Raw genomic sequence first — 21102 nt, forward strand, 5'->3', positions numbered from 1 at the left:
CCCACAAAGTTGAAAAGCAAAATACCGAATATAAGGAGGTTCCATGGGGGGTTATAAAACGTGGACCTGCACAGACAACTTTCTGGCATAGGCTGTAGTCTCCATAACGAACTTCAAATACCAAATTTGAAAAAAAAACTGGTGAATAATGTCGCTAAAACCATAAAAATACCGAATATCGGGTGCTACCGTAATATGGGGGCTGTACGAAGACGTGGAGCTACATTACCTACACATTTGTGCAAATTTTTATCAACTTACTTCATTTCGATCGGAAGCTAGAGTGATTTCCACAGACGGATAGACGGACGGGCATTGCTAAATCGACATAGAATTTTATGCTGATCAAGAATATATACACTTTGTGTTGTCTAAATGTATATTTCGAGGTGTTACAAACGGAATGACAAACTTAATATACCCTCCATACTATGGTGGAGGGTATTAAAATGTCAGCATGTGTCAGTGTTTGTGTTCAATTATTGCGCTTGTTGATCGTTTGAAGTTTAAATTCGCCCGATTTCGAAGTTTTAATTGGTTACAGACCGGACTGGTTAAGGACCATATCCCCTAGACCGCAGGCGAGTCAGAAGGTTCCCTCTGGCGAAGGCAAACATACAATTCAATAAACCATTAACAATTTAACCTGCATGTGACCAAATATTAGGTCACATAAGAGCCTGTGTGACCGTTACGCCACTAAAGGGGCAATTTTGCCATTTTTTTCTTGCTTTGCTACTTTTGTGCCTCATTTTCAAATTGAATCTGCAACTATTTTTCAGAAACAGTACATTTTGTGACACTTTTTTAAAAATTTCAGCGGTTACGCTGCCCTAAAGCAAATAAATAGTTAAGACCTCACTGTGGGAGGGAATGCAAGGGCTTCTCATATATAAATCATACGTTCTCCAAATAAGTTCATAACTTCATTATGGGTTTGCATTAAAACAATATATCATAATTTATTAACATTTTGTTGAATGTTCAACTGCATTAAATCATTTGTATTAAAAAGGACAATAACAGCAACATGCAAGCGGTCAAGTGAACTATAAGTTGCAACAAATAGACATGCAATTAATTGTTGGTAAAATAAAACAATTTCATTTAGTTCGATGGGGACGGACCAAGGATATGGCCATGGCTGCTGCTGTTGTTGTTGTTGTTCAAACTTTCATTAAAAATGTAATTTTCCAATCTTTTTAACACGAATCTTCATCATTGTAAGCAGATAATTTATGATGATGTTCACTCTGAAATCTGATTAAAATGCCATTGTTTTCAATTATACGCCAGCGTGAAAAAAAAAAAACACAGCTGCAATATTGAAATAAAAATGTATGGACTTTTGTTATCAATGAATGCTGTCACTGGCGGAGATTCGGTGCCATTGTTGTTTTATTCTATTAAAATGTTAATACTTATTGAATGATTTATATCATTTATTGTTGGTAAATTGTAACACTTGACTGGCATAATCGCGACCTGGCCGCAGTATGGAGAAAACTTAAAACTGCATAACATTCACATATATCAGAAGAATGATGTTTAAATTGTGATTGTTTCAATTTCGCAATTAAAGGCAATCTGTCAACATTTTAATAACTCGAAGACTACTTAAAATAATTTGGGTATTTTTCTATTAAAAAACGCCTTTGATTGCATGTAACTGTCATTATGTTTTCCAATGTTCGGAAGTGTTTCTTGTTATTAATGACTTATTTTTTTATGTGCGTGTGTGATTCATCAATTTGTTGTACATATTTTCATTGTGTCGTAACCGTGATTATACATTTTTGTTGCTGTTTTGAATGCCCTACATTATAGTATAGAACGTCAACTCACTCTGTGCGTTCGGTCTGTAACTTCGGGACATAACCGTTTGAAATCTCACATAACTAAAATATTCCTGTACAAATAAGTTCGGCCGGGCCGAACTTTGAATACCCTCCACCATTTGGAACGAATTTGCCGATCATCAAAAACAATAAAATCCGTTAAAAATTCATTTAAAATCTTAAAAATACCGAATGTAGCTGTTATATTAGGGTCTATCCGACGACATAGAACTACATACGTAACTTTTCTCATAAGCCATTACAATATGCAAATGCGAAACTGAAAAAAAAAATCGGTGAATAATGTAGCTAAAATCATCGAAATACCGAATATCGGGAGGTACCCGTAAGTGAACCTGCACAGACAATTTTCTGTCTTAGCAATTTTCTGTGAACCTGCACAGACAATTTTCTGTAGTATCCATTACAAACTTCAAATACCAAATTTGAAACAATATCGGTGAATAATGTCGCTAAAATCATCTAAATACCGAATATCGGGAGGTACCGTTATATGGGGGCTATACCAAAACCTGGACCTACTTGGCCCATTTTCAATACCAAAAGTCCTGCAGACATTTACATTTGAGTAAAATTTATCAATCTACTTCATTTCATTCGAAGCTAGAGTGATTTCCACACACGGACATCGCTAAATCGGCATAGAATTTTATGCTGATCAAGAATATATCTACTTTGTGGGGTCTAAAATGTATATTTTGAGGTGTTACAAACGGAACGACAAACTTAATATACCCTCCCTACTATGGTGGAGGGTATACAAATTATATTTTTTAGCAGATGTGTCATTTGTTTAGGCTAAAAAATGTCTAAATTAACAGAACTTAGGCAATTAATAGAAATAAGTAAAAAATTAACTAAGCTCGGCAGGGGCACAATTTTATATCCTTCCCCATTTGGAAGGAATTTGAAAAAATACGGCTTAAAATAATATGGGGCCTATACAAAGACGTGTTCGGGAATTCAAATTAAAACATATAACCGTTTTATGCAGCATTTTTCATTTCGGAGGGCATGCAAAATTCGACACGACCGCACTTTCATTACATCGAATAGTTTTTTTTCCATCTCCCTATAAATTGCATTCATAAATCTTCAACACAATTTGAACATAAACAAACTTCACGGACGGATTCGATGGCAGGCGAGAACATCAAACAAAAACGAATAAAAACAATAACAACAATTTTTAAACTCAATATGTTCGATATTTGTTGTACAAACTATTACAATGTTGTTGTTTAAAAAAAAAAGTGGAAAATTGCTTTGTGGGTGGTGGAATCAGTCCTCCATAAAGTTTTCAACAACACGAATATGTCACAGTCAATCAATGTTGTTCTGCTTGTGTTAAATACAATCAGAGTTACGAACGTTCTTCATAAAACATAAATGTTTAAAAATGGCGGCGTTTTCAATGCATTTTTTGAACATTTTTACATTAATATATGTATAGCAGAATGTGATATTAGTTACCACGCTTATAGCCTGATAAAGGCTGAATAAAATCTAAAAAATTCAATATAATACCACTGCAAGTTTGATCGAAATTGGTTCATATATTTGTGATATCAGCCCAAATTGCATTGATTTTTGCACATTCAACTGAATTTATCCTGGACCCAAATGACATTCGTTGAAACTCGGTTGACATGTATCTAGTGCATCGATATATATTTTTTTAATTTAAGCCTATTCGAAGTCAAATTATGTACTAATAGCAATTCTATATAGTAAGAATGGTGCCTCCGTCGATATATATTAGTTATCCCTGATTCCAAATTAGAACTACTCTAGAGATATAAAAGGCATTTAAAAGGGTCCATTATTTGTATCATCTACTTCACGTAGCTGTATTAAATATGCAAGTGGTGTAGGGTATCATAAAGTTGACCCCGTTTGACTTATGGCCTTTCTTTTCTGGTAATACTCTACAAAACTATGTGTTGGGGGTAATATACGCTTGATTGGGCCACAAATTATATAAACCCTCGAAATATTGGTCTAAGACATATGAAACTATGCACTATGGGGCCAATGGCATGTTTTTGAGACAAAAAAATCAGAAGAAGAGGTAGACTTTTCAAAGTTCGTTATGAGAATGATGAGAACAACATGATGAGCAACATCCTCCAAATTTCTTTCGAACCGGCAAGAATGTAGATATGGCTCCCACATACAACTTGCATCTGATTTGAGATTTAGGCTCCTCAGAGTCGTAATATGAACTCTATAACTATGATATTCTGTACGCCTAGAAATACATTTGACAAATTTGGTAGAACTCGGTTCAGATTTACATATAACTCCCATTCGTATTCGTTAAAATATGGAGTTGATAAGGACGTAACCGATGAATCTACTAACATGAAGAATCTGTCTTGAGCCAACAATAATTTTATATACCCTCCACCATAGTATGAAGGGTATATTAAGTTTGTCAGTACGTTTGTAACACCTCGAAATATACATTTTAGACCCCACAAAGTAAATATATTCTTGATCAGCATAAAATTCTATGTCGATTTAGCGATGTCCGTCCGTCTGCCAGTCTATCCGTCTGTGGAAATCACTCTAGCTTCCGAACGAAATGAAATAGGCTGATAAAATTTTACTCAAATGTGTATTATGTCTGCAGGACTTTTGGTATTGAAATTGGTCCATGTAGGTCCACGTCTTCCTATAGCCCTCATATATAACGTATTCGTATAGATGATTTGATGATGATGATTTAAGCGACACTGTTCACCCTAATTGTTTCAAATTTGGTATTTGAAGTTCGTAACGGATACTACAGCCTATGACATAAAATTGTCTGTGCAGGTTTACTTCTTCATATAGCCCCCATATAATGGTACTTCCCGATTTTCGATATTTTGACCATTTTAGTGACTTTATTTACCGGAATTGTTTAAAAATTGGTATTTGAAGTTTGTAACGAATCGGAATTGTTTCAAATTTTGTGTTTGAAGTTCGTAATGGATACTGCAGCCTATGACAGAAAATTGTCTGTGCAGGTCCACGTCTTCGTATAGCCCCAATATAACGGTACCTCCCTATATTCGGTATTTTGTCGATTTTAGCTACATTATTTACCGAATTTTTTTATTCAAGTTTCGGATTTCAATATTGTAATGGTTTATGACAAAAGTTGTCTATGCAGGTCCACGTCGTCTTATACCCTAATATAACCGCTACATTCGGTAATTTTTAAAATTTTAACAACATTTTTAATGGATTTTATTTTTTTGTAAATTGCCAAAATTTTTCGAAATTTTGTAATATTTTTTTTTTCACCACACAACTATATGTGTTATGTTCAGTTCAAATTTATAGGCTGATCTTTACGAAAGAACCTGGATCTGCATAGATAATTTTTTTTCAGACTGTAGTATCTATTGGGAACTTCAAATACAAGATTTCAAACAATGTCGGTAAATATGATACCTAAAATCGTTAAAAATACCGAATATAAGGAGGTAATGATATATAGGGTCTATATGAAGACCTGGACCTGCATAGACAATTTTATAGACTGTAGTTCCCACTACCAACTCTAAATACGAAATTTGAAACAAATCCAGTGAATAATGTCGCTAAAATCATCAAAATACCGAATATTGGGAGGTAGAGTTATGTGGAGGATATACGTAGAAATGGGCCTGCATACGCAATTTTTTGTCATAGCTGTAGTACCCATTGCAAATTCTAAATACGAAATTTGAAACAACTTTGGCGAATAATGTTCATAACATCGTCAAAATATCGAATATCGGGGGAACCGTTGCCCAGTGGGGTGAGATGCCCAAAAACAGAGATTAATTCAGGGAAGCATTTTATCGCGCTGAAATTTTGCTCAGGCATTCATATTACCTCTAATATGTTTGTCATTTAAAATGGGACATATCGGCCCACGTTTCGGTAAGGCCCCCATAAAGCGTTACTTCCTGATTTTTTTTGGTATTTTGAAGGTTTCGGCCACAATTTTGAAAGCAATCATGAGTATCTTGACATTTTGAGTTCTGAGCGGACAAAATATCTCCCTGCTATATTTTGTGAAGATAAATCCACTATTAAGTATTGACCGTATATAACGGCACATTCAAATTTTATGTATTTCAGAAATTTTTTTCTGCAAAATATATAATGGTACTTCCTAATATTAGGTATTTTAAGGGTTTCAGACACAGATTTGTACAAACTTATTATTTGACATTTTGTTTCCCAATGTATGGATGAAAATTATAAAAAAAATTGCCTATATAAACCCAAAATTTGATTTAAGCCAAAAAATTATTTATCCTTTGTAAAACCTTCTAAATCTGAAAAAAAAAAATACTACATATTTTTATGAAGAAAAGAATAATTATAAAAAAATATATACAAAATTGACTGGCAATTCCTTCCTTCCTATCTGAAATAGCCTAAAACCTTATAATATTTATTTAGAAAAAAATATATGTGACTGACATTTAAAAAATCATCCTTATCATCCTCCCTTACATCTCTCTTATTGTCTTAAATTGGATCATTCGTCAAAATTGAAGGTGAAATAAGTAACCTCACCACTGAGTTTCTAAAAAGACTGAAATACTTTTATGCCTAGTTTTATATATAGTTTAGAATTCCAGTTAATAACAGGATAAAAACCCAAGAGAAACTTCTTTATAAAGACCAAAAAAACAAATAAAACATAGAACAAGATCAAAGTATAATCACCGCAAAATCAGTTGACTATTTTCACCATTTTTTAAATTAAACAAAAACGGCAAAAAAGGGCACGAGCTTTTTGTTGATTGCGAAAGATAACATTCCATACTAAAATACAAAATTAAAATTAGAGACTTTCTCGATATTATTTTTTTTTTTGGAACAGTGTCTGGCTTGCTTGTTTGGGATACCATAGTATTTTGTTGTTGCAAAATCGTCAGGCAAAATCCCATTATTGTTGTTTTTATAAAAACAACGTTTTGTTTATGAGTGGAGAACGATGGTAATGTTTACCAGGGGGTAAGGCAGGGAATACCTAGGTTTCGGAAAGAGCCACCAATCCTCATCAGTTCCCTTGTTTCTTGTCTGGGATATTCTCCCCAGAAGTTTAAAAAATAACTTCTATGACAAAAAACATTTTTTACCCAAGTGACGAGATCGTAAGCTCAATAGAAGAGGAACAAAAGAATTACATAAAACTAAAATTCTTTTGGAAAATCTTCTAAATCTTACAACCGCACTTATAAACATTTTCATCTTTCTCCACTTGTTATGCTTTCGTTGGTTATGTTACTTCGTTCAGGTTGAACGAAAGCATAACAAGTGGAGAAAGATGAAAATGTTTATAAGTGCGGTTGTAAGATTTAGAAGATTTTCCAAAAGAATTTTAGTTTTATGTAATTCTTTTGTTCCTCTTCTATTGAGCTTACGATCTCGTCACTTGGGTAATGGGATTTTTAGTTTTATGTAATTCTTTTGTTCCTCTTCTATTGAGCTTACGATCTCGTCACTTGGGTAAAAAATGTTTTTTGTCATAGAAGTTATTTTTTAAACTTCTGGGGAGAATATCCCAGACAAGAAACAAGGGAACTGATGAGGATTGGTGGCTCTTTCCGAAACCTAGGTATTCCCTGCCTTACCCCCTGGTAAACATTACCATCGTTCTCCACTCATAAACAAAACGTTGTTTTTATAAAAACAACAATTATTTTTTTTTTAAACTCCACATACTTTTCGGATATGGCGAAAATATGGTAATATTTTGAATTAATTTTTAAAATATTTTTACATCATAATTTTTAAAACTTTTTTTATTCTAAAACACTGATAACTACCTGTATTCGATGTTTCAATTTTAAAATAATAACTTTTGATAAAAAAAAAACTAAATTATTGCACTTCAAAAAAACCAAAGACAAATTTTTTCCTTATTCTTGCGAAAAAGTGAAATATTTCTTAACTTTGCCACTGTGTAATTAAAAAACGTATGACGTTGAAATTTTCGGTACTGAAGTAGAATTTAGTGTTCTATAATAGTTTAAAAACATTTATTCCAAAAGACGAATTTCATTTTTCAATTAATCTCCGTGTTTTGTGATTTCACCCCTCTGTGCGTTGTACCTGGGCTATACCAAATTGTGGATCTATATAGACATTTCTCTTCCATGAGGTAATGTGCAAGGAAAGAAATTCTAGTATGGATTCTTAGACAATCCCAATTCCATTAAAAATGTAGCTAAAATCATAAAAATACCGAAAATATATATGTATCGTTATATGGGGGATCGTATATCCCCCATATATACATTTCTTTTCCAGGGAAAAAAGTGCTTAGAAAAAACTTTTAGTTTAGATTTTTAAACAATTTCGTTGAGAAATGTATCTAAAATCATCAAAATACCGAATATGGGGAGGTACCGTTATATGGAGGATATACGATATCGTGGATCTATATAGACAATACTCTTCCAGCGGGTAAAGCACTCAGAAGGAACTCTTTTGTGTGGATTTTGAGACAATTTCGTTAAAAAAAAATTGGCTAAAATCATCAACATACCTTTATATTGGGACTATACGATATCGTGGGCCGATATAGCGAACTTTACTTGCCTGCAGATGAAGGACTGCTCTGTAAAATTATAGCCTCCTATCTTTATTCGTTTCAACTCTAGCGTGATTGCAACGGACGGATGGACATGCGGATGGGCTAAATTGTTTTAGAATTTTACGCTGATAAAGAATTATATACTTTGTTAGGTCCAAAATTATTACTTCGTTGAGTTACAAACGATTTCGGGTTAATTGTGCATCAAATGAAAAATATCAGTCCAAATGGCACATCCGACCGAATTCAGCCTAGAAGCAAGCTATAGCCTCAAATGGCCAATATTAAAATGACCTGAATTCTGGCACATTTTGGTTGTGTTTCGCGACCATATATGAAATATGATTCTAAGATATTGTTTTTGCCTGAAAGCATTAGATTTTATATTTAGAATTCTTAACGGGCACTTGCATTGCGTCTTTCTGATAACAACACCAAACACCTAACAAAAATTCAATCCTCTTAAATGAATAATAAAACAGGCCATATTCCCTTTATTCTAAATATAAACATGGAAATTTGCATTTACACTGTTGTAGTTGTTTACACCGCAATTGCATAACATTTCTAATTGCCGCAATAAAAAAGCTAGTCATTCGAAATGGAAATTTTTTAATTAAAATAAAAATCTCCAAAAGAAAATAGAATCAGTGAAGCAAAAGAAACAAAAAACAACTACACTTTTGACAATTTTGTCTCTCACTCTTTCTCTCTCTGCCCCGACAAACAATAATCCTACCGAGATATTCACATAAAATTGACCACTGGACAAAATTGTTATAGATTTGTGCAGAGATTTGGTTAAATGTTTGCAGTTTTCAACTTCGTTCGTTTTTTTCGAAATTGGTCAAGTATATTTCCGGTAAAATCAAATTGTGTCACATTCATTTTTATGAACTTCCACGGAGGAGCAAAAAATAAAGCTCGAATCGATTAGTTGGTTTGGATGTGTGTATGTGTGGATTGTTTGTGCACGGAATATTGAGGGGAGATTTTGATGTCAATGCTCAAATTTCAATTTGTAATAAATGTCAGTGCTTTAAAATTTTATATCAACATTATAGTTAATAGAAAGTGTTGTGTTGCAACTGCAACTGCATTGAATGGAGGTGAGATTGAAAATTGCAGTGGAAAATTTCAATTTTAAAGCCAAATGAAACTTGAAGAGCGATTTTCACGGATAAGAAAATATATTTTGATGATATTGAAGATATTTTGATGATGATTGATACCATTAATAAAAATAACATTAACGAATCTAAAACTATTCCAAAAAAAGTGTTTGAACATGTTTTAGTGTTACTACTATTGCCAACGTTTTTTTGTTTCACATTCTCCTATCCGTTTCTGAGAAAGTAAGGAAAGGTCAAATGTCGGTCGGGCCGTCTATATGATACTCCACTATGCGTAGTAAAGCTCCCGAAACAAAGAAGCTTATATTGGGAATTTTTTGGAACTATATCCAACTATGAATAGATTTTCAACAAATTTGACAGAGGCTCTGTCTCTAGTACCAAATAACATTGTTGTATAAGATTGTTGATAAGACTTCGATTTAAAAAAATATTTCTTGGGTCAATATATAAACCGGACCGAGTTTCACCGGATGGAACAATTCGGTTGAATATGAAAAGATAAAATTTGGCACAGGTATTTTCGAACTATATCTGATGTTCGGTTTCAAATAACATTGCTGTGGAGTGTATATAACGCATGTGAGGACTTTAACACCAAATCTGAAGAAATATATACATGGGAACTATAGCTATATCTGAACCGATTTTCACCAAAAGTGCCAAAATTCAGATAATCTGGACTGATATTAGCCATTTGGTTAATAATTAACCCGAAATTGGTTGGGGAAATTTATGGTATCCAAATTTGAACCGATCTTGACAAGATTTAATACACTTATTTCGGAGCTGTATTTGATATTTGGTACCAACGATTATTTTTGTGGAATGGATATTACCCAAGTAAGGGACTTAAAATCCCAAATCGGATGAAACAAAAATATGGGAGCTACAGCTATATCTAAACCGATTTTCTCCAAATTTGATTTTCTTGCTTCTAGACTGAATTCGGTGGGATGTACCAAATTCAGGTAATTTGGACCGATCGGAACGGTTGTAGATAGATGGGAAAATCAATTCTTTCCAATATAATAGGTTTCGTCCTTCGGCCAAACAAATGTGGTTTCATCTCAATCGGATAATAATCGGGCTAAAGCCAGAATAGAAGACTTTTGTTTTTGGAGATAATAGCATAATATTTAGAGGTTGAAATGGACAAAAGCTTGAGCTTAGGGTTGGGCAGAAACCTTCCAACTTTGATGGTCATCAGGTAATATTTAGTGGGTGAAATAAACCATAGCATTTGTTTGAAAGAAAAGTCAAATTCTTCATTAAACGCGAATATTTTTAACCCCGGCGAAATCACAAAAAAAAAAAAAAAAAAAAACGAACAGGTCAATTCTCAATTCAGAACGCACTCTTGGCATAAAAGTATATAATCTAAAAAAATCCTGTAAAAATGCCAATAATGATGTTAATAGAGATTTTGTAGTTTTTTGTGACATTATTTTGTTATCGCATGCGATTTTTCAATTTGACTTATAATATTGAAATGTATATTTTGTAATATTAAGTAAGGTGAAAACCTAACAACACAGTTTAGGGTTATTATATGCAGATTGCAATTATCGTCCGATTCCAAAGGAACCGAAATCTCGCATGAAGGTAAAGTTTAGGACAGCGGGTAGAATAGACAACTATTAGGGGTTCAAATAAACAGAAAACAGATAAAATTTCCTGATTACACAATTGATTCTAGCATTTTGGTTGACCATTGGACAACAACTAACAGTACGACGGAGTGCGTAAATATTAGGCAAAATGCTAAGACAGTACTCCGTGCCTTAATTTCAAAAGCGAAATCTTCCAAAATGGATTTGGACATGAGGGGGCTTCTTACATATTTTAGTGTTGTAGGGTATAACATGGTCGGCCCCGCACGATTATAGCCTTGGATTACTTGTTTTATATGTATAAGATGAAGTATGAAAATGGAATACTTCGGTCTGCTATATCTGGAACCTAACGCACATTTTAAAATTTTCTTAAAATTATCACATATCCCATATAAAGTGAAGGAAGTAGCCATTATAGTCCAAACCTTACACGTCGCAATATTAATATCATATTTATTTAGGTCCGATACGAAATGGACAATATTGGTTCATTCCTTCGGAAGCAACTTCATAGAGGGTCAAACATTTGAATAATCATAAAAGAAGTCAAACTATTTAAGTTCCTCACATTCGTAATATGCATTCGACAACAACCATGCTTGGTACCAGATATCTTATGGAGCTCGGAAATACCTCCAAATTGTATTAAGATTGGTTCATATTTGGATATAGCTAATATATATCTTCAATTAATTTCGGGTTAATTGTGCAGCAAATGGCCAATATCAGTCCAAATGACCGGAATTTTGGCACATCCGACCGAATTCAGACTAAAAGCAAGTACATCAAATTTGAAGTCCCTCACTTTCGTAATATGCATTCGACAACAATACCTTTGCAAAAATTTATCAAAAACGGCTAAGATTTGTGTATAGCTCACATACCTATTCTTAATCCGATTTCAGGTTTATTGTGCAAATAATGTCTAATGTCAGCCCAAATTAAGTGAATTTCAGGACGTATGTTTCCATTTTGTAAAACATGGCTCCAATATGTTTTTATACCCTACACCACAAGGTGGTCAGGGTATTATGTCTTTGTACATTTGTTTGTAACAGGCAAAAGGAAACGAGATAGACCATAGTTCCTTTTGATGATCTACATAGAATCACATTATGATTCGATTTATGCATGTTCGTCCGTCCGTCCGTCCGTCTGTCCATTTATTTTTTGTGCACAAAGTACAGTTCGCATTTATAACCCGATTCAGATTAAATTTTGCACAAATAATTAGTTTGGCCCAAGGTCGAACCCTTTTGAAATTGGAGATAATCGGTCAAAATTTAGATATAGCTCCCATATATTTCTTCGTCCGATTTGCTTTTTATTGTGCACCAAACGTGTAATATGAGCCCGAATAGTGTGGAATTTTGCACATACAACCAAATTAGGCCTAAAAACAGGTATGCCAAATTTGATCGAAATCGGTTCAGATATAGCTATAGCTCCCATATATATTGTTCATCCGATTTGTTATTTTTGTCCTCCGGAGCCGTAATATTCACTCTGTAACAACAATATTTGGGGAAATATATCAAATGTAGCTCAGCAATACCTTTGCTTAATTTTATCGAGATCGGTTCGGATTTGGATATATCTCCCATATATAACTTTGTTCGATTTACCTTTTATTGTACACCAAACGTCTAATATTTGCCCAAATTGGATAAAATTTGGCACATACGACCGAATTGAGTCTAGAAGCTAGTATGTCAAATGGGAAGATCGGTTTAGATATAGCTATAGCTCCCATATATACTGTTCATCCGATTTTTTTGTATTTGTTACCCACAGCCGTAATATGCACTCCGTAACAACGATATTCAGGGAAATATATCAAATACAGCTCAGAAATATCTTTGCCAAATTTTATCGAGATCGGTTCCGATTTGGATATAGCTCCCATATATATCTTTATATGATTTCAAATTAATTTAGCACGAAATGGCCAATACAAGTCCGAATTTTAATGATACAAATGCTTCGGCACATTTAGTCTATTGAACTTTAAATTATAATTATAATCATGGCGTGTGTGATTGAATTCTCCCATAAATTTAATTGTTATGTGGAGCTCTTCTAAATTAGCAAAGTGGTGTAGGGTATCATAAAGTCGGCCCCGCTCGACTTTAGGACTTTATTTACTGGTTTTATCTGCAATATTGGCGAAGTCACTACAAACCTAAAATGCCCATATTTCGAGGATTCTTAGTTTCCAAAAGTGTAGATGTAAACTTTCAAAACGACGATACTAATTGATGGTAGTCATTAACACAGGCCGTTACAGCTGCAAAAGTTTTTTCAGTTCGCACTCTACGTAAGCATGTTTGGTGACTTAAGTCAGAATTGCCCGAATTGCCGCTTCATTGGTTGCCGCGCTAAAGATTCCCCATTTATTGAACGCATTTAAGAAGCCAAACTGCGTTTATATGGTATTTGACATTTCCCATGGAAATAAATTTTTCTTTACATTTAGTTAATTTTTTAATTCAAAATGCATGTCAACTAATATAAGAAAATATTACTTCTCCCTAATTCATTATACATTTGAAAGCAAAATTTAGCACATGAAACAACAGCAAAAGCAGCAGAAAAAAAAATCGAAACAATAATAAAGATGTTTTTCTAGAAATAAACCATATGTGATTTATTAGCTTAATTAAGTAAAATGTATTTTGAAATAAAATATATTCTCATATATTTCTCTTAACAATTGATTCATGGCTCTGTGGAAAACCCATAAACAAATTGCTCCGAAAGCAGTGGGGAGAACACATAAAAGTCAATAGCAAACTCCAAACCTAATATTTACCTATAGATCTTGTTTCGAACACACTCCATAGATTCCAATGGCTAGCTAGCTACGTTTTTTTTTTGCTCTCCCACTCTCTACAAAACGGGACAAACAAAGGACAACATATCTCTACAGATGGTGGTGGACATTCCGGTGGCCGAAGGAGTGCAGCTTATTGACAGCAATAATTCTTTTTTTCTTGCCGTTGCTGCTGTTTTGCTTTTAGGTTTGTTTTGCAATTGCCAGCACCAGAAAGCCAGTCAGCCGGCCAGCCCTTTAGTGAACCCCTTAGATATGTGTCTTTTGTTCCTCTAATATGACTATTGGTATGAATGACAAAAAAAAACTGTTCTTCCCAAGGATATGGTTGGCAATAACAGTTAAAACGAAATGTTTAAGTGTGGGAGTAACATCAGAAAACAGTAACAACAACACTCGCTATACTCTACTCTACGGAATCCGTGTTTCTCTGCTCGCAATCATATTCGTCCTGCGGCGAAAAACAAGAATGAAATAAATAAATATTGCCCTTGATTGGAAATGTTGATGTCGAATCCAATTCGATCGGATTCTATCATCGGCAGCAAACTGTTGAAAATCGCATTGGCATACCTGTGAAACATTTATGGCAGCTTCCTTGAAACAATTCCAGTTATGAATATCGAATGAAGTGTTTTTAAATTGGCCCCAAGACAGAACAGAAAACAGGAATAACAACATTTTATGACGTTATCTGTAGGGTATTGTTGGGGAATGAATGGGGGTATGGGGATAAGGAAGTTCGTAGTGAGGAAGTTGCAGAATAACTGAGACGAACAAATAATGATAAATGTTACCAAGTTTCAAAAGGAATTGCACGTTGCAGGTGCGTAGGTTGGACGATTGGTGGAAATAATTTTAATACCAATATTTTTAGAAATTGGTTTCAACAATATTTTTAGATATAAGAATTAAGAATTCGTTTCAGAAACTTTGGAGTCGATATAGAGGTGTTCTTTCATCTGTCTGTTTCTCTGACTGGCTGATGAGCACGGTAACTCCTTGGAGCACCCGATTTAGCCCAAACTTGGCACATAAAATTAAAATTATTGTCAAATTTGGATCGAGTTAGGAGGTGGACAATATCTGTCCACTCCTTCCGGCACTTCAGCCACAAAAGGTAAAAATTTGCGAAAAAAAAGAAAATATTTTACTTCAAAGACAGAGAAAGGATCATTCGATTTTGCGTAAGCATTTGCAAATCCCAAAATTTTTGACAGTGCTATGACAGGTATAAAAATTAAAAATATCGGTACACTCTAATTTTTAGAATAATTATGAAATGTTAAATAAGAGTCCGAATTTTCAAATTTTACACATTTCAATTTCTTATTAACATAAGATCAGGTGTGAAGGTAGGATATGTCGGTCACTCCTTCTGGTACCTCCCCCACAAGGGACAACATTTTGTATAATTGTATTTCTCATAAAATACGAGATATGCATAATATTCTTTTCAAATTTCACATATCCTAATATATCTAATAACACAAAACCTGGTGTAAAGATGAAATATGTCAGACCACTCCTTCTGGTACTATCCCACAATGGTCACAATTTTTAATATGTGTATCTTTCATAAAATACGAAATTAGCATCAGATTCTCTTTAAATTTCATGTATTTCAAAAAAAAAAAAAAAAAAACCCAAGTAAAAAACCAGAAGTTCGGCAGGGAATGCCGTCCACCATTTGAACGAATTTGGCAATTTTCAAAAAAAAAAAAAAAAAATAATAAAATCTGTTAAAAATTCTGTTAAAATATTAAAAATACCCAATGTAGCCGTTATATTACGGTATGTTGCATAGGCAACTTTTATCAAAACCCATTACCGAATATATGGAGCTATCATGGCCCATTTTCAATACCAACAGACATAATATACATTTCAGAAAAATGTCATCAACCTACTTCATTTTGTTCGGAAGCCAGAGTGATCACCACAGACGGGCAGACGGACGAACATCGCTAAATCGGCATAGAATTTTATGCTGATGAAGATTATTCAGGGTGATATGAAAAAACTGCAACCAACTTCAGACTGTTTTCATTTCTAAGCCACTCGTCCGACAGCTGTTAAAACTATTCCAGTGACAGCTCATTATATTGTTTACAAGCGTACAAAAGCAGCAAAAAAGTTATTCGTGATGGAATTCAAGCGTGATAGTGTGATTACTTCACATTTGGCTGGAAAACCACCAGTGGCTATCATCAGAGCACTCCATCATTAAAATGTGAATAAATCTTTTGTGTCTCGTACCATCGCTCGTTACCGTTACCGTGATACTGGTAGCGTAGTCCGACGTCAAGGAAGTGAACGGAAGAAAACAGCAACATCAGCAGAAATGGTTCGAAAAGTAAAGAATCGACTTGATCGAAACCAGCGTCGCAGTGGCCGACGCAATATCGCAATATTCCATTCGGCAAATATTGAAAAATGAGCTCGGGGTAAAGCCAAAAAGTGCAAGAACTTACACCACAACAGAAGGAAAATAGACACAAAAGGGATAAAGAGTTGCGTCACTTGGTCGAAAGTGGTGAAATGCCGTATTTGGTTTTCTCCAGCAGTTTGTGAACAACCAAAATGATCGTGTTTACTTGCCAAAGAGGTCAGCTGAAAATGTGCACCTTCGGTTAACCACCATAACTCAAGCGCCGGCCATGGTGATGGTGTTGGCCGTCATAACAGCCGATGGTCGCTATCCGCTCGTATTAATCGACCGAGGCATCAGAATAAATACCGAATACTATCGCGAAAATATTCTGCGCCCGCATACATTTTGGCCGTAGACCTTGGACATTCCAACAGGACTCATCACCATAGCACTCAGCACGCGCCACCCAAGAATGGTTACAAAATGAGGTTCCTCGCTTCATTTCCAGCGCACAATGGCCATCAAAATCTCCTGATACCAATATGTTGGATTATTGTGCCTGGAGTATTTTGAAAAGCAAGGTTGGCACTAAAAAATACCAAAGTGTTGATCACCTCAAGCAAGCGCTTCGGCGGGAATGGGCCAAATACCGCAGAGCAACATTCGGGCAACGTGTGACGGTTTCATTAGCCGTTTGAAGGCCATAGTTAGTGCCAAAGGTGACCAGTTCGAACAAATCTAAACTTATTCTGAAATTTGATGCTATTTCCGACATTTTTTCTTTCATTCAATAAAATTTAAAAATAACAAGTTAAAAAGCAGTAAATTCTGTTAAAATTTTAAAAATACCGAATATAGCCGTTATATTGGGGTCTATACGACGTGGACATACATAGGCATTATTTGTCATAAGCCATTACCATATTCAAATTCGAAACTTGAAATAAACTGTGAATAATGTAGCTAAAATCATCAAAATGTCGTATATAAGGAGGTGCCGTTAAATTGGAGTTATGCGAAGACCTGCACCAGCATAGACAATTTTCTGTCACAGGCTGTAGCATCCATTACGAACTTCAAATACCACATCTCAAACAATTTCGGTGGGTATTGTACCTAAAATCGTCAAAATACCGAATATAGGGAGGTACTAATATATGGAGCCTATACGTAGACCTGGACCCGCTCAGACAATTTTCTGTCACAGACTATAGTTCCCATAATGAACTTCAAATACCAATTTTTAAACAATTCCGGTGAATAATGTCGCTAAAATCATCAAAATACCGAATATTGGGAGGTACCGTTATATGAAGGCTACACGAAGACGTGGACCTGCACAGACAATTTTCTGTCTTAGGGGGTAGTATTCATTTTGAACTTCAAGTACCAAATTTGAAACAATTCCCGTGAATAATGTCGTTAAAATCATGAAAATACCGAATATCGGGAGGTGACGTTTTATGGGGGCTATACGAAGACATGGACCTGCACTGACAATTTTCTGTCTTAGGGTGTAGTATCCACTACGAACTTCAAATACCAAATTTTAAATTCCTTCCGGGAAAAAGGTCGCTAAAATCATCAAAATACCGAATATCGGGAGGTACCGTTATATGGGGGCTATACGAAGACATGGACTTGCACAGACAATCTTCTATCTTAGAGTGTAGTATCCATTTGAAACTTCATATACCAAATTTGAAACAATTCCGGTGAATAATGTCGCTAAAATCATCAAAATACCGAATATAGGGAGGTACCGTTATATGGGGGCTATAAGAAAACGTGGACCTACATGGCCCATTTACGAACTTAACCTGCCTACTGAAAAAATAAACATGTGTGCAAAATTTTAGGCTTCTATCTCAATTCATTCCAAAGATAGCGTGATTACAACAGACAGACAGACGGACAGACAGACAGACGGACAGACAGACAGACGGACATCGCTAAATCGACTTAGAATTTTACGCTGATCAAGAATATATGTACTTTGTTGGGTCTGACATGAGTATTTCGAGGAGTTACAAACGGAATGACAAAGTTAATATACCGTCCATAGTATGGTGGAGGGTATAAAGATGTAAAAATTATGGCGTTTGACTTTTTTGCAGTTTTTTATCTTACCGTGTATATGTGAAAAATTGTAGCCTTCTATATCAATTCGTACCAAAGATAGCGTGGTTATAGTACACAGACGGACGGAAAAACAGACAGACGGACATCAATAAATCGACTTAGAATTTTAGTTTTATCAAGCATTTATATACTTTTTTGGGTCTGAAGTATTTCGAGGGGTTACAAAGGGAATGACAAATCTAATGGATATTATGGTGGAGGGTACAGCTGTTATATAAGCAGTTTAGTATAAATTTGTTTACTTGGTTACTATATATTTTATTAAATTGAAATTACTATATTTATGTTTGCGTTTATTCACTTCAAAACGTCTTATCACGCCTCTAGCTACCGAAGTGTTGTAAATCAGTTTTGAAAGTTCAATAGATTAGCAGTAAGAATTGTGATTTAATGTATTTATTGATTATTTTAGCAAAGTTTCTTTAGAAATTTTCCCATATCAATAAGCCTCCCCATAAATTCGTTAGAAACGTTGAGTGCCTAAATATATTTTTTTAAATTCGATCATTTTAACTTATAACCTAAAAACTTAAATTTAATTCTTAAAATATCCCAACTTTTCCACCTCATTAACCATGGCGGTAATGGAGTCAAGTGTCTCCTCTCCGGTGGGTAAAATTTGACTGGCCGGCAATTCGAAACCAATCCAGGGTTGATTATCCGATGGACGCAGTTCATAGCAAAAGACCAATTTTGTGCCCACATTTTCATAGGCCCAATCAATGCTGCCACCGGAAGCGGGATATATGGCATCATAAATATTACCACCAGTATAAACGGTGCCGTATCTCTTGCTTATGGCGGCAACACTGGCATCATAGACTCGCTTGAAATCTTCATGATTGGAGGGCAGGGTGGCAGTGTGACCATAAGGATATAAGAGATATTGGGAATAGGAATGGAAGGATATGTACAAGGATATTTTTCCCTCCAAACTCTTAATGTATTCGGACAGAGAACGTGTTTCAATTTCCGAGAAAGCCGATGGGCCGGCATAGGTATCTGAACAGGGTATGTTACTGGAGCCCACAACATTCCATTCGAAACCCCAATTACGATTGGGATCCGAACCAAAACAGCTGCCATAAGGAGTACGAGTCTTGCGCCACAAACGATCTGTGGTGTGGGTGTAGACAAAACCATCTGGATTCACATGGGGGAAGATGTACCAATTATAGTTCTCTGCTATCTGTTTAACCCCCTCATCAGTGGAGGTGAGCAATTGATTGATTATGTATGTGGCCGTGGCGCCTGCAATCCATTCGCGAGCATGTATACCAGCTTCAATGAAGATTCCAGGCTTTTCACTTTTGGTTTTGGAAATTTTAACACCCAAAATGGAGCGACCTTGATATGATTTACCACCTTCAATTAGGGTGACCACACCGGGATAATTCACTGCCAATTGTTGTAGCCATCTATAGGTGTAGTCCAATTCATAATATTGAGTCCAGTCATAGGAAATGGCACGTTCCAAGGGATTTGGTTTAGCCACGTCTTCGAGGCTGGCATCCAGGCGCGTCTGCAGGTTAGTTTCCAATAACTCGTATACGATTTCATTGGTACCCAAAATTTCCAAAAAGTCCGGTATTTTATGGGGAGCCACCACAATTTTGAGCGGTTTGTTATTCCACTGAACATCGTTGAGGAAAATTATCGAATCACTTGAACTTTCTAAATTTTTCATCACTTCCATTTGTGTGGGATTTGAGGGAGTTACTTTATACACACGATAGTTGTCATAACGGGCACGCTCCCCAGAGCTCAAAGCGGCGCCCAACAGGAGGCAAAAGCCAATAACGAATTTAGTGTTGAACATTTTGAATAACAATGGTTCCTAGATCATACTACCCTTCTTTTATATAAAATCCATTCGGCCAAAGCTTTTTAATATTTTTATCTGTAGAGATAAGACCTGTCCGTCTATTCCTCCTAAAGCTTGCATTGTTTAGGTTGTAAATATTATTTTAATATTTATTTCCAATGTTTTCTTAGATTTTAAATTTTCTATAGATTATTTCCTAGGTTTCTTGATTGCAAAATTTGTTGTCTCACTTGGGCAGTTCTTATCATACGTCTAATGCCTTCTGGTCATAAATAGCATTGTTAGTAGTCCATCTGATAAGTATTTACTATCTGAACCAATCACTGTTAATCATTTACGAAAAATAAACAGATTGGTAGTCGGAATTCTGATTTTGGAATTATAATCAAGAATTATTTATGATTATACAAATTCGTTAGAAAACCCCTCAGACGATTTTGTTTGTAAACAAAATGAGTAATCCAATCGAAAAATGAAATGTATTTTTCTGTTATCAGATAATGGTTCCTGAGTTTCACATATCTGAGGAGTTAATATAAAATATGCAATTTCTAAAGAGAGCGAATTTCATTCCCTACCCGATATTGAGGATGAGTGTTCTTGAGAGTATACTATGTTTTTATATTCCACTTCTGGTTCTGTTTTTATTTTCTTCTGGACTTAGATGCACAATCTGCACAGTAACATCAAAACTTGTTACTCCTACTACACTCTATATCACAACACTG

General features: G+C 34.9%; 1 protein-coding gene across 1 annotated transcript; it reads right to left on the reverse strand.

The window, feature by feature from the left end:
- Positions 1–18947: 18947 nt before the first annotated feature.
- LOC131803584 (zinc carboxypeptidase A 1-like) lies at positions 18948–20373 on the reverse strand. Its single transcript, XM_059124969.1, has one exon. The coding sequence runs from the start codon at positions 20366–20368 to the stop codon at positions 19085–19087; it is 1284 nt and encodes a 427-aa protein (XP_058980952.1). The 5' UTR covers positions 20369–20373; the 3' UTR covers positions 18948–19084.
- Positions 20374–21102: the final 729 nt, after the last annotated feature.

This window comes from Musca domestica, unplaced genomic scaffold, assembly GCF_030504385.1.
Source record: "Musca domestica strain aabys unplaced genomic scaffold, Musca_domestica.polishedcontigs.V.1.1 31, whole genome shotgun sequence".
Classification (NCBI taxonomy): domain Eukaryota; kingdom Metazoa; phylum Arthropoda; class Insecta; order Diptera; family Muscidae; genus Musca; species Musca domestica.

What these genes read in the sequence shown, in the direction of transcription:
- LOC131803584 (XM_059124969.1), bottom strand. Translation starts at nt 20,368, where the DNA reads ATGTTCAACACTAAATTCGTTATTGGCTTTTGCCTCCTGTTGGGCGCC.